Raw genomic sequence first — 14,245 nt, forward strand, 5'->3', positions numbered from 1 at the left:
GTTTCTTTCATATTTCTTAAAAAAAATCTCTAATAATTCATCTCTAATGCAAATTTATGCCATTTCTACTGCTGACACTTTTGTGTCTTGACTTTGCCATCTTATGTCAAATTAATTGCTTCGTGGTGATAAACTTTGAAGAGGCTGGCATTGTTAAATCTCCCTCTGCTTTGCTCAAGAACCTGCTCCGGTTCCCAGCTGCCATGGACATCAAGTGCAGCATCCTCTGCCTGGGGTTAGACTTTCCACAGCATGCCCTCGACATCTCCACAGTTCTTACTTCCTGATTATTCCTCCACATGCATCTTCTCCTGACTCTAATGTGCTCTGCACATATGGCTCTAATTACTGTTCTGCTGATGCTGTTTCCTCCATTTGGGAAGATTACCCTGAGCTCACTAAATCTTAAAATCTGAAGTTCATTTAAAAACCATTTCCTTCATATTATCTTTCCTAATTAATCAGATTGCCCTCATATCACTCTCTTCTTAAACTTTTGTTATACTTTTTTCAACATACTTTGACGCTCCCTCCTTTTGTAGTTATATACTGTGTTATTCTTCTACTGAGAGTGAAGAGTTTCTTTCACATACTTCACATCACCTGAAATAGTTCTAGAAATAGTATGACATATAGTAGTGTCTCAATATATATTTTTTTTAATCAGAGGGGGCACTTAAATTATATTTGCTTACTAGTTGTTTGTTTGGTTAGCTAATTTAGAGCAACTCTGGAAGAATTAACCAAACCCACACAAACAGTGCATAATTTTTGACTACTACTTTGTCTTGTAGGTATTTGTCCCAAAGACTAAGTTAAGGTGGAGCTCTAAGATTTAGCTTCATGGATGTTCATGAAAATGTTCTATATATTAACACAAAAAGTCATAAACACTTTATGATAATAGAGGATGTGAAAGTATGTATATTCAAACAAGTACTGTACTATGCTATTCAGCTTTGTAAAATGATGTAGATTATTAAATTGGCATAATAACAGTATATGACAAGTTTTGAAGGAGATAATGCACACGTATTCTGATTACTATTTTTGTAAAAATTACCACATATGTTGAAACACATACACATATATATAATACATACAAATACAGATAGATGCATATGGTGTTAATATTGATTATCTATGGTGGCAGGCAAATTATAGATTTTTTGTTTATGTGCATTTTCTGACAATATAAACATTGCAAAATACTTAGAAAATAACTATCACAATTAAGACCCTTATCTTAGTTATAGACTTTAACTATTTGGTTTCTATACACAGTGATACAGTGGTTTCAATTAAATGACTTTATTTTACTTACTGAATGACTTAAAACCTCAGTAAGGGTTTGCCAATTATAGTATACCTTGGCCTAAACATTGCCTAATGATATTTAAACAATTATTTTTACATCACAAATTTGTTTGGAAAAGTGTCAAAATATAAAACCTGTACAATGTTAAATTTGAAAATAAAAATTAAAAATTCAGCCAGAAGTAGCTATTTCTCATGCACAAAAAGACAACAAAGGATAGCATTACTCTGTCTTAATTACCAAGTGAGGTCGATTGGGATTTCATGGAACAGAATAGTTTATGCAGGAGAGTGGCTTGAATTCAACTAATAGGACACATGTATAGTTTAAGATCCTACACAGAGCCTGAAGGCATAGAATTTAACGAGACATATGTGTACACATACAAACATACATTCATGCAGAAATGAATATTGTATCTACCTTCAAGGTTAGATGCTATGTTCTAAAACTGAGCTAAATCACATATTCAATTATTTCAAAAAATCAGTTCAGTAAGTAAAATAAATTCATTTGTTATTGAAACAACTGTTTCATTACTTTATATAGAGACCATATAGATTAAACCTCTATTCAAAAGAAAGGTCTTAATTATAATGAATATTTTCAAAGTCTTCGTAATTTTTAAAAAAATATTTTAAAATACCAGAAAGTAAAATGGAATCCACAGGCCAGAGGACACTAGATATGATGAGAAATAGGAAATTTTACTTCCTGGGGGAGGGAAACAAATGCAGTACCTCCAACACCTCATCTTGTGAGGCATGGAGGGAAAGGGACCCTCTAACCTCTAACTGCTTGGGTTTTAGTTAGGGAGTGCTATGTTTTATCACTCTAAGCCCAGAAGGAGGGACCACTCTGATGACTATAATTTTATGTGCCAAACCAGGTAGGGTGGAAGTTGTGTAAAATAGTATTTGAACTAAATATTGTTTCAAGCTGGGAAAATGGACAATACAATATACTGCACAAGAGGATAGGCAATTGAATCCAGCATGCTTGGTTTTTAATAATGGCTTTACAGCACTCACAGTATTTATTTACTCAGCAATATGCTTTTTTCAGCATTAACCTTACACCAGGCAAAATGCTAGGCGTTGGTGATAACTTAGGGTGCAAAGCACACATTATACTTGCTTCCTTATAGTTTATTGATGGAAATAGACATTAATTAAATAATTTCACACATAACATAATTACATACAGCGGTAAATCAGTTTAAGGAAAGTTCAGGAAGCTATGCAAGTATATTTTGGATGTAGTCAATCTAAAAAATGGATTTAAAACAACCAGAGAAAGAATGTAGTCCTAAGGTAAATGGAAGCAGGGTACCATTTACAGAAGGGCAATTGGCTGGATCGTAGAAAGCATTTTAAGTGTAAGATGGAAAAATTTGTTTAGAGGTATAAGTGGAGCCAGACCACCCAGAGCTTTGTTCTAAGGCAGATGAAAGCCATTGGAAACTCTTAAGCTAGAAATTCGCAAGATAAAATTTCTATTTCTACAGATCACTCTGAGCACGTTAAAAAAAGAATTAAAAGATGTTTGAGTATTATGGGGAATTCAGGGAATGGTTATTTAAAACATTCCAGACAAGAGACTATAGTCTCTTGGACTAGGAGGTAATGGTAGTAGAGCTACAGTAGAATAGAAATAATGACTCCTACATTTCTGGCTTTTGCAACTGGCTGGAAGATGGTGCTGAATTAGGGAATACATAAACAGGACCTGGAGTACTTGCATTTTAATTTGACCAAGTTTACTTTAAGATGCCTTTGAAATACCCAAATGGAGATGTCAAATAAGCTCTTGGATATAAAAGTCTGGAGGTCAGAGAGTCCTGGGTTTGAAATATTTATCTGATATTCTTTAGCTTATAGTTGGTTATTAAAGTCATACACATGGATGAGATACCTTGGAGAAAGAGCATATAAAGTCAGAAGAGAAGGAATTGTCAGATAAATCTTTGAAATACTCTCATATTTAAAGGTCGATTAGAGCCAGCAAAAGAGACTCAACCAACAGAAAGCTAAGAGGAAAACCTGGAGAAAACCAAGGCACCAAAGCAAGAAGGCAATTCCAGAAAGAGTGGTTAATGGTGCTCTCCTGAGAAGTCAAGTTCATAGAGGGTTTAGAAAATTGTCAAGCATGCAGCTTATGGCAGCCATGTAATTGGAATTATGAGTGAACAAACCAAGCTGCAGTGGATCCATATGAAGAAATAGATTCAGTGTAGACAACTCTTTGCTAGGCAAGAAAAAATAAAATAAAATGAAGGGGGAGGAGGAGTCAAAATGATTTTTTAAATAGGATCAACCTTTAAATACATCTCAGCACTGATAGAAATGATCCACTAAATAGAGAAATCTAACAGAGAAGAGAAAGGATGATCAAGATGCTTTATTAAGTCATCTGTCGATGGACATTTACGTCACTTCCACATCTTGGCTATTGTATATAGTGCTGCTATGAACATTGGGGTGCATGTATCTTTTCGAATTAGAGTTCCTTCTGGATATGGAATGGGATTCCTGGATCATATGGTAAGTCTACTTTCAGTCTTTTGAGGAATCTCCACACTGTTTTCTATAATGACTGCACCAAACTGCATTCCCACCAGCAGTGTAGGAGGGTTCCCTTTTCTCCACACCCTCTTGAGCATTTATCGCTTGTGGATGTTTTAATAATGGCCATTCTGACTGGTGTGAGGTGATACTTCATTGTAGTTTTGATTTGCATTTCTCTGATAATTAACGATACTGAGCATTTTTTCATGTGCCTAATGGCCATTTGTATGTCTTCATTGGAGAATTGCTTGTTTAGGTCTTCTGCCTGTTTTTGGATTTGGTTGGTTGTTTTTTGTTATCAAGTTGTATGAGCTGTATATAGATTCTGGAAATTAAACTTTTGCCAGTCACATCATTTGCAAATATTTTCTCCTATTTCATAGGTTGTCCTTTTGTTTTGTTTATAGTTTCCTTTGCTGTGCAAAAGTTTGTAAGTTTAATTAAGTATGATTTGTTAATTTTTGCTTTTATTTCTATTGCCTGTAAGACTGCTCCAGGAGAACATTGCTAAGATTTATGTCAGATAATGTTTTGCCTATATTTTCTTCTAAGTTTATCTTGTCTTGTCTTATATTTAAATCTTTAAGCCATTTGAGTTTATTTTTGTGTATGGTGTGAAGGAGTGTTCTAGCTTCATTGTTTTACATGCTTCTGTCCAGTTTTCCCAACACCATTTGCTGAAGAGACTGTCTTTTCTCCATTGTGTATTCTTATCTCCTTTGTCAAAGATTAATTGACCATAGGTCTTTGGATTTATTTCTGGGCTCTCTATTCTGTTCCATTGATCCATATGTCTTGTTTTTATGCCAATACCATGATGTTTTGTTTACTATAGCTCTGTAGTATTGTCTGAAGTCTGCGAGGGTTATTCCTCCAGCTTTGTTCTTTCTTCAATATTGCTTTGGCAATTCTAGGGGTTTTTTTGTGATTTCATATAAATTTTAGGATTATTTGTCCTAGTTCCATGAAAACTGGGGTAATTTGATAGGGATTGACCTAGAGATAGTCATTCTAAGTGAAGTAAGCCAGAAGGGGAAAGAAAAATACCATAAAATAGCACTCATATGTGGAATCTAAAAAAAAATGAGGAAACTAATGAACTCATCTACAAAACAGAAATAGACTCTCAGACATAGTAAACAATCTTATGGTTACTGGGGGAAAGGAGATAGGAAGAGATAAATTAGGGAGTTTGAGATTTGCAAATTTTATCGACAATATGTAAAAATAGATTAAAAAGCAGATTTTTTCTGTATAGCACAGGGAACTATATTCAATATCTTCTAATAATCTTAAATGAACAAGAATATGAAAACAAATATATGTATATATATGCATGACTGGGATATTGTGCTGTACAGCAGAAATTGACACATTGTAACTGACTATACTTCAATTAAAAAAAAAAGATGCTTATTGATTATCCCTTCCATGGCAGCATTGACTAAGTTATTGACTGTCTCTGCCTTAGTTTTCACAGCTATAAAATGGGGAGAATAATACCCTACCTTATAAGATTATTCTAACAATTACATAATATGATGTTGGTTGAATGCTCAGTAAAAATTTTGGCACACAGAATCTGTTTAATAAATTGGATCCTAAACTTAACTAGGCATTTAACAGTGTTTTATACATATTGGGTCCTCAATAAATATTTGTTAAATGTTGAATGAATATGATGCTGTTACATGATTTTTGATTAGATGGGGCTATAAATGATGTGATGCATGTTCCCATGTACTGCGTTACAGATGTATCTTGTATGTTCACTGTTGATAATGATGATGATGATATTCAGTATTTGCCATCTCATGATGTTAATGTCTGGGGCATTTGTCTTCACAGGGTACTATTTTTCTTCCTGGAAATAAAGTTCTTGAGCACCCCTGCAATGAAGAGAGCCCCGGGAAGTTCCTTTTTGAAGTAGTTCCAGGTAAGATATTTTCCTGGTTTGATTCAATTATTGCCATTCCATGTGGGTAAAGGTGAAGACAGGTCAGACAGCCTTTATTCCTCTTGAGTTGTGGCTGCAAACATGAATTTGAGGAGGTAAGTGTTAAATTTGGTTAGTATTTACATAGGTAAGGATTCCAGCTTTGTGCACCTGTACAAAAAAAACACATGTGCACATGACTACAGGATATCCACTTGTCCATGAGACTCCAGAGCTGACCAGCAGTCATGACACAGCAATTGTATTGGAGATATAAAAGGTGATTTCACAGCGCTTTTGTGGTGTGAAATTTGGCCAGGTGGAATGTCTTGCGTGGCTGACTCACTGACATATTTCCTCACAAAACTCATCTTAAAGGAGCTCTAGTTATACAAATGAAACAAAAATCCTCCTTCGATGACTGATCAAGTATTGCAGCTCTGGACCTCAACTTTGCTCACAACCAACCACTTCCACATGTTTGGCTTGTGGCATTGAAGCTGCCTCTGCCAAGTCGTCAGATCCTACAGTTACAGTTCTTCAATGTCTGTTCATTTTTTTTAGGTACACTGTATCCACCCCTCTCAAAGTACGTGATCTCCACTTAAATCTTTGACTCACCCAGCAACACTTTCTTCAAAGCTGTGATGTACTTCTTTATTCGGTTCTTTAGCCCTTCTTGAACACTTGGTGTAAAAAAAAGGGAGTTAGGAATGTGGTTTTTATAGCTTTGGCTCTGGCTGACCCAGTTTATGTGATACTAACATTGATTTAATCACAGTCTAGGGTGTGTGAATTTCTCTGGGTGATTAATATGTAATGCATATCCATAATGCTGGTGCAAAGGCAGTCAATAAAACATTTTCCCAGATTTATAAATGTTGGGAATCTGGAATGTGAAAGCATTTCTCCCTCTCAATGAAAACAGCTGTAGCTCTGAGTTCATCTGGCTCACAATGGAATCCATGACTAAATGTTAATTAATGCAGCTGAAGTGCAGAAAGGTTAGTCAGATGCATTGTGTGATTTGATTCCCCCCAGGGAGAACATATTGTAAGAAACCTGAACCTTGCTTGCCCTATTAAAATCTTTTTATACTTGCTTCTTAGTGGAATACCTTGTATGGAACCAAAGTCCAGATGTTGCAAAGTCTTTGAAGTACCAGTAGAGGAAATTTCTTTCACTATTTATTCTCAAACATTAGGCCTGTCAGCTTTGAAATGAGCATGGTATTACACTGACAGGTTTGATTCTTTATCTTCGATAATACTAAAGGTCTACTTCCCCATGCAATCTACTAAATGTGTCGAGATTTCACATTTTGGTGAAAATGTTCTAATACATACATATATATGAATATTGTCAAGGCTGTTCTAGAAAGAGCTGTATCTTCATGCCCACAAAGTCACAAAACTTTCCCTCCAAGGTTGCTGTTCTAGGGTATGCATTTCACATGCAGTGCATATGACATGATGGCTTTTGATGAGCAAAGCTTAAGGAGTTTAAGACTGTGGGATGTGGAATCTGAAGGCTGTCCTTTCAAATAATTTTTTTTCTCAAGAAAATTAGGTTGGCTGCATTAATTAGGGAAATAAACATACTGTACCCATAGCTCATTGGAAAAGATGCTTCCAGAATCATTAACACAATATGTAGTAGCTTCTAAATTAGGTTTTATAATCCTGAGTCATTTTATAGAGTGACAAGAGAACGATGCCAAATGCTTCCTTAAAGAGAGAGTTGGAAAAACACTCTGGCTGCCTTAAGAATCCAGTGTTTGTGCCATTAATCTTGGTCGCTGGGGCTTTACTGGTGTGTCCCTAACATTAGGATGGAATGGAATTTGCAGGCAAATGCTTCTGTATTTGTATGAGAATGTGAGGATCAGTATCACATAATTTGAACCAATTTTTGCAGAATCAGGATTACTTAGGGCTAGCGTGACACTTGATTTATCTTTGCAAATGAGAATTACAAGATAATATTTTCTAATTATTCCAATCGTGTGATAGTTTGACGTGGGGAATCTGAAAAGTCGCAAGAGTGTATTCATTTGTCAGAAAGTGTAGGAGTCAGAAAGGATTGGAGAGATGTGGTCAATGCCTTGTATAGAACCTTCTGCAGGCCTGCCAGGCAGCAGATTCTCATAACACATACCTATTCCACATTGGCTTTCTCTAGAATTCTCTCTAACACCACTTCTGAAAACCATCCTGCAAATGATACTTACATATCCAACATGATAGTATATTTATGGACAAATACCTCAACTCAACTACTCAAGATATATCAATGAATAAGATTAAATCCTTTAATTTTACCTTCCTATGATGATTTCCAGGAAAAATGGCAAATGCCTTCAGAAAGTTCTCTGCCAAATATTCTAGCGCCATATATACATGCATATTTGTATATGAGTGTGTGTGTAGATTTATGTATATATATATATTTATACATATATTTATATATATATATCTTTAGCACCTATATACTTTTGAAATTTATCCATATATGCTATTGAGGTTGGAGTTTTGGCTTTGTCTCATTTTTTATTTCACTTTAGTCTGAAATGTTCTATGAAATTAAGTAATAATCTTGTAAATTTGAAAGAAAAACCAAGATTTTTTTCAATAGAATTGAAAGTTTCAAGTCTTTGTATATTACTTAATTGCATTTGTTTGTGTATTACAGTTCTATGCAAGTTTTAGGCTTTTGTAAAAATCTATCTGAAAAAAAAAACACAATACCATAATTTAGGGTTAATTTCTTATAGACTACTATCCCATGAAATGAATTGTCTCTCTGAATAATGTCATAGTTTATAGCATTTCATTCGTTTTTTTTCCTATTTATCTGCTTGTTATTTAAAAAGAAGATAGCCAAATTGGCAAATTTGAACACTTTGCTGTCAGACATGCCAAATTTTAGACTGGAGTGAACTTTTATGGCCAAGTGCTAAGCTTTTGGGAAATGTGGTTGAGAAAGGAATGTTGGCAGACCTTTCATGTATAGTGCTTGAAGAAAGAAAATGCAGTTGGTTTCTTTGCTTCTCAAAATGTGTTCTGTGCATGTTTCCCTTGTGATGTTAAAAAACATAGAGTAATTGATGGAATGGTGATGTCTTAGCTTTTTTTTAGAAGAATAGTATGCCAGAGGGAGAAAAAGAAGTAGTGCTTTGGAGACAGAGACAGGCAAAAGAGACAAGGGAGCATGTACTTTATATAGTTAGGAACCACATCTTTCCTTTCATTACTATTATCCCTACCACCTAGGTCAGTATAACGCAAGGTGCCGAGGAGTGCTTACTGAAGTGTATATGTTTACCAGGTTTATGAAGGAAACTCAACCATATGAAATGGGTTTATTGTTGGCAGTAACTACTCCCGACCTGGCTATGTGGAGCACTTATTTCCTGCTGTGTAGGATCTTTCCACCTCCCCCACCGGTGCATCAAAGACTTCTTTGTGGCTCTAGTGGCTAAAGTGGAGGAAAACGCCTCACTTCCTCTTTCCTACTTCTCTGCTTTCCTCTGTGCTATTGATGCCAAGAGAAAGATGGAAGAAGGTGGGGATCTCCCTACAGAGCAGCTGCTGCTGGGGTGAAGCCCCTTAACGCTGGTTATCACATTCCTCTCCATGTGCTGACTCTCTCACAGGGCACAGTTGGAGATTTTTTTAATGTCCTGGAATTGGAAATGCACTTCACACGGTAGGATCTCCCTCCCTGGGCACGGTCCTGGTAGATGGGACACCATCAAAACGGCTCAAAGACCAGCTGCTTTCTTTGTGCTTATTCACCTACCCGGAAACTCATGTGCCCTGCCGGTCAAGGAAGGGTAATGCAGGCTGCTTCACTGTCCCTGCCCCTCAGCTTGGCCGTCGTGCCCCTTTCTCCATGAAGTATGAGCTTCAGACCGGCAGCTTCAGTGGCTCCACAATTCATGTGAGTCTTCATTTTGGAGAAGGGCTGGGTGACAGTTCTAGCCCACTTCAAAACGGATGAGAGGCTCCCTTGTGCTTCCCTGACTTGTTCTGATGGTTGAGAGACATTCTTTTCTTTCCCCTCAAAAAATAGTGTTTATCATGAAAACTGTTACATTCAAATGACACCTCCTCTTTTCTAGGCTTCCTCTTATAATAGTTAGGGGCAGGGAGATGGCATTTGGGTTCCTTCTCTGAAGCACATTTTCTCCACAAGCCCTACAGGGAAGTGGCCAGGCACAGCCTCCATCGTTTTTTTTGTTTTTTAGTTTTTTGGTTTTCAACATAGAATGTGAGTTTGTAGCACTTTTTTCTTCAGATTTAGGCCTTAATGGCAATTTCAGGATAATGAAAAGCCAACTTTTATATCTATTTGTAATGTTAGATTGGATTCCAGTGTTACACGCTGTGATGGAAAGTTACGTTCGAGTGTTACTGGAGAGTGCTCTCTGGAGATACCTCATCTCTAAGGAGGTGGGGAAGGCAGCCTCAGGCAGAAGGAGAAGCTAGCTCGTGACCAGTTACAGCTAAGGTCTCAGCTGAGACGCCCAGGAGCTCTGGAGCTGGGCTGCTTCTTAGAGGTGTTCTAACCTGAGGGAGCAGGTCTCTGTTTCCTGGCATCAGCGAATCTAGTCATTGACTGGGGGGACGGTCAGAGACAAATGAACTCATGTGAAGCAGCTCCATGTTGCCATGGAGAACAGGTTCCACAGGGCCTCTGTGAGCCATCAGCTGCCCATACACCAGCCTCTGGGATCTAGACAGAGCATCAAAATACCCATTACAGTATCTACAAAGCTGTAGCTAGCTTTCTGTATCCCAGACAATGTCCCAGGATCTTTGAATGTATCACTTAATTTAATCCTTTCCTTATTATTTCATCCTCACCTATGTTGTTATTTCCATTTTCAGATAAGGAAACTGAGGCACAGAGAAGAAATTGATCAAGGTCAAACAGCTAGCACTAGCTAGTGAATGTATGTGTCTATATATATTTATAATATATATATATTATTTACACTGGCTTACCTTTTCAAATTAAAGTTTCAGGAAATCAAAATAAACTTAAATATATATATGTATACATATATTAAACTTTATTTACATATGTATATATATATTCTGGCTTAAAATATGAGATAACAGTATTAGAGGCTGGAACCTAGTTTCTGAAACATGAACATGTGAACTATTTTTATAAGTAGCCATTGAAATGGATTGACTTGTATCTCTTCTTAGCTCATCCATTAAGAATGAGAGTTTGGGCACTTGAGGTGAGAATAGGCATTTTCATTGACATTCAACTACTTACATGTTTAAATCTATCATAAACAATAGGCACTGGGTAAAGATGCTCATTTTGAGTTCTCCTGAATGTGTGTTCTAAGGCACAACTACACCGTGATGAAAAAGCAGGGAGAAAACCACCCTTGTCGGCTTTCTGCTTCTGCGTAAATAGCGATGCCGAAGGAAGAATCTGGACCTGTCACTTCTTCCTACAGATAACTATTACGTGCCAGGGTTCAGTTCTCTTCCTGGAGGAACTCACACTGCTGAAACTGTGCTCACTTCTTCACAGACACCCTCCACAATTGGCTAAGTTATCACTCACTGGTTGACCACCAACAAGCACACCAATACTGTTCCTTTCTGGGAGTCAGTCCACTGACCTGAACAAGCATTATCCAAGCAGAGAGCTTGTGTGTTTCAAGGGCAATTACAAACACCCCAGACTCTCAAAGTCCCATCTCGGCCCAGTGACCAAAATCAATAATAAACTTGGAGGTTTTCTTATCCTCTTCCTTCCCCCAGAAAAAGGAAAGAAGAGATGAGCACAAGAAAAAGGGGATGACAGATATGGGAATAAAAAAAAGAGAAAATTTTAAGGGTAATTTAAAGTGATTTTCATCTTCCTGGAAATGAAATAAAACCCTTCAAAAAAAGGAGGTGGTGTCGTTTATCTCACCATTAGCCAGGAATAGACTAATGGTTAATAATATCCTCAGACAATTACATATTACTTCTATAAATTTTAATAAAAAATGTTTCCATTCCAATTATTTTCTAGAAGGGTTTTCAAGAGCTACTTGAAAAGTTAGAAAACATGGGTGCCTAGAGAATCCAACAAGTGCATTATTGATCTTTTTGCCCCCCTCCCCCCAAATGCATATACCTACCAAAATTGCAGACACTTTTAGGGGCTTCAGAGATTCCCTGAAACCCAGTTGTGCATTGCAGCTTCAGAACTGTAGTTCAGATTTAGGGACCATCACTAGTGTCTACCTATCTTCCTATCTCCATCTCTGTATTTAGCTAGTTATCTCTATGTTCCTGTATGTCATCTATTTCATCTACATACATACGTGCATAAACATGAAAATTTTTTCTATTATTTGTAACTATGTGATGTACTGGTAGTTGGTTTTTGACTTTTACCTCTCTGATTCAGTTGTGGGTTTTTTTTTTTTTTCCTGGTTCTGTGATTGTGTAATTCTGAGACCTATTTTGTATATTTACAAAAGAGCTTTTTTGGATAAAACACTTCATGGCTCTGGAGGCTGTAACATTTTTAATTTACCAAAACTTGAACCTACTCAGCTGGTCAGTGCAGCTGTGCTATCTAACAACCCATCTGAGAAACAGATAGTTCTGAGAGACATTCATGGATGTCTCTGAGAAGAAAAAAGCGTAGCCAATTTTTGAGTTTTTGAGATAATTATGTGACATTTGCAGAAAGTTTATCATCCATGTCTGTATTTGCACCCCTTCTAGGATGATCAAATAATGTCATTGGATAAGTTAATTTGCCGTCATTTGAACATGTAAACCAATATTTGGTAACTACTTTTTATGAAAATGTGGGGATCTTTTAATATGTTTTAGCATATAAGTTGGTCTTTTTCTTGATCACTAGTTAAATATGCTGCCAAGGCATTTAGTTTTACAACACTCTCTTTATCTTAATTTTTTTCCCTTTTGTGTTAGTACTGTAACTTAAACTCCATGTAATTATATTTGTTACCCAAAGGCAACTAGGACAATCCCTTTTTTTGTCTGCCTAAGTCTGTAGGCAGCCCTGAAGCTTGTATTTTTTTTTTCTTTGCTTAGTTAATGTGTGCAAATCATTTAGAGAATGTGAGTAGGAATTGTTTATGGTATGAAAACATAATACTATATACACAAGTAGTTGTGAACATGACTTAAACAAATGCATTGAAAATCAGCATGTTTTAGCTGCTATGTATTCTTTTATAGAAAGAAAGTATTTGAGTTGTTTGCTTCAAAATTCCTTTCCTACTTAAAATGCCTTAAAATATACATTTAAAAGAGGCTATTAAAATGGTACAAAGAGCATTTAAAAAAGTTGTACTCTCTTGAAATTCTGGCTACTACATGTCAACCAAAAGACATCTGGAGCATTTTTAAACCGATCATAAGATCCCCCTTAGGAGAAGTGTCCGTACAAGGAGGGTTCCCTTACAGTACTGGTAGGCGTGTTCATCATTCACATTCAGCTCTATCATTCATCCTATATGCTAGATCAGGGGTCAGAAAATATTTTCCAGAAAGAACCAGAGAGTTAGTATTTTAGGCTTTGCAGGTCATACCATCTCTGTTGCAACTGTTCGACTCTGCGATTGTAGCATAAACAAACGTTATGGCTGTGTTCCAATAAAGCTTTATTAATGGACACCAAAATCTGGATTTCATATAATTTTCAAATATCAAGAAATATTGTTCCTCTTTTGATTTTTTTTCCAATCACTTAAAAATGTAAAAAATAGACAGTGAGCTGGATTTGGCCCATGGGACATAGCTTGCAACCCTTGTTCTAGGTAAAAAAAGCAAACCTATGAAAAGGAGGAGAAGATACTATTATAAATCACTAATCCTCCCTGGTGCCACCAGAGCCAGAATTAGAACTCTGAGACAGCCTGTCTCCCCAGGCCGCGGCATTACCCACGACCTCAGAACCATGATTCAGGAGCTGTTTGCCAACATTTTTATTTAGAAGCTCTATCTCTAAATAATACTTTTCCCCCCAATCATGATGAATCCAAAAATGTTTAGTGACCACACTGAAATTTTCTCTAAATTCGACCTTAGCTCATTTAGAACCCTAGATGCTGACCAGAGCTGGAGTGTGTGATGTGACTTTTACGGAAATGAATACCATTAATAGGAGATCAGGTGTGCCTAGCATGAAAAACATTTCCCGCGCTTTGTTCAGCCCATATGAGCTCAAGAAGATCTTCATGAATATTCTGAGATGGAAGCATCCCTTGCAAGATCAAATAAGCCTGAAGTTTCTCCGAAATTCCTTTTCATGATATACATTAGCATCTTAAAGCTCTGTCTCTCACATCAAATAGCAATACTTTGTTTACTGGTAAAGCACACTAACTTATTTTCTCAGAGGAGTAGTTTATTCCCCCCACCACTT

General features: G+C 36.6%; 1 protein-coding gene across 3 annotated transcripts in view; it reads left to right on the top strand.

Annotated features, from left to right (window-relative positions):
• The window catches only part of ARHGAP24 (Rho GTPase activating protein 24), a 635,760-nt gene that overhangs the window by 402,705 nt on the left and 218,810 nt on the right, over positions 1-14,245 (top strand). For all 3 annotated transcript variants that reach the window (XM_031433275.2, XM_064486017.1, XM_010983141.3), the window contains exon 3: positions 5,734-5,821. In XM_031433275.2, the coding sequence (XP_031289135.2) occupies positions 5,734-5,821 (88 nt within the window). The remainder of the gene's footprint in view (positions 1-5,733; positions 5,822-14,245) is intronic.

This window comes from Camelus dromedarius, chromosome 1 (assembly GCF_036321535.1).
Source record: "Camelus dromedarius isolate mCamDro1 chromosome 1, mCamDro1.pat, whole genome shotgun sequence".
In the NCBI taxonomy this organism is placed as follows: domain Eukaryota; kingdom Metazoa; phylum Chordata; class Mammalia; order Artiodactyla; family Camelidae; genus Camelus; species Camelus dromedarius.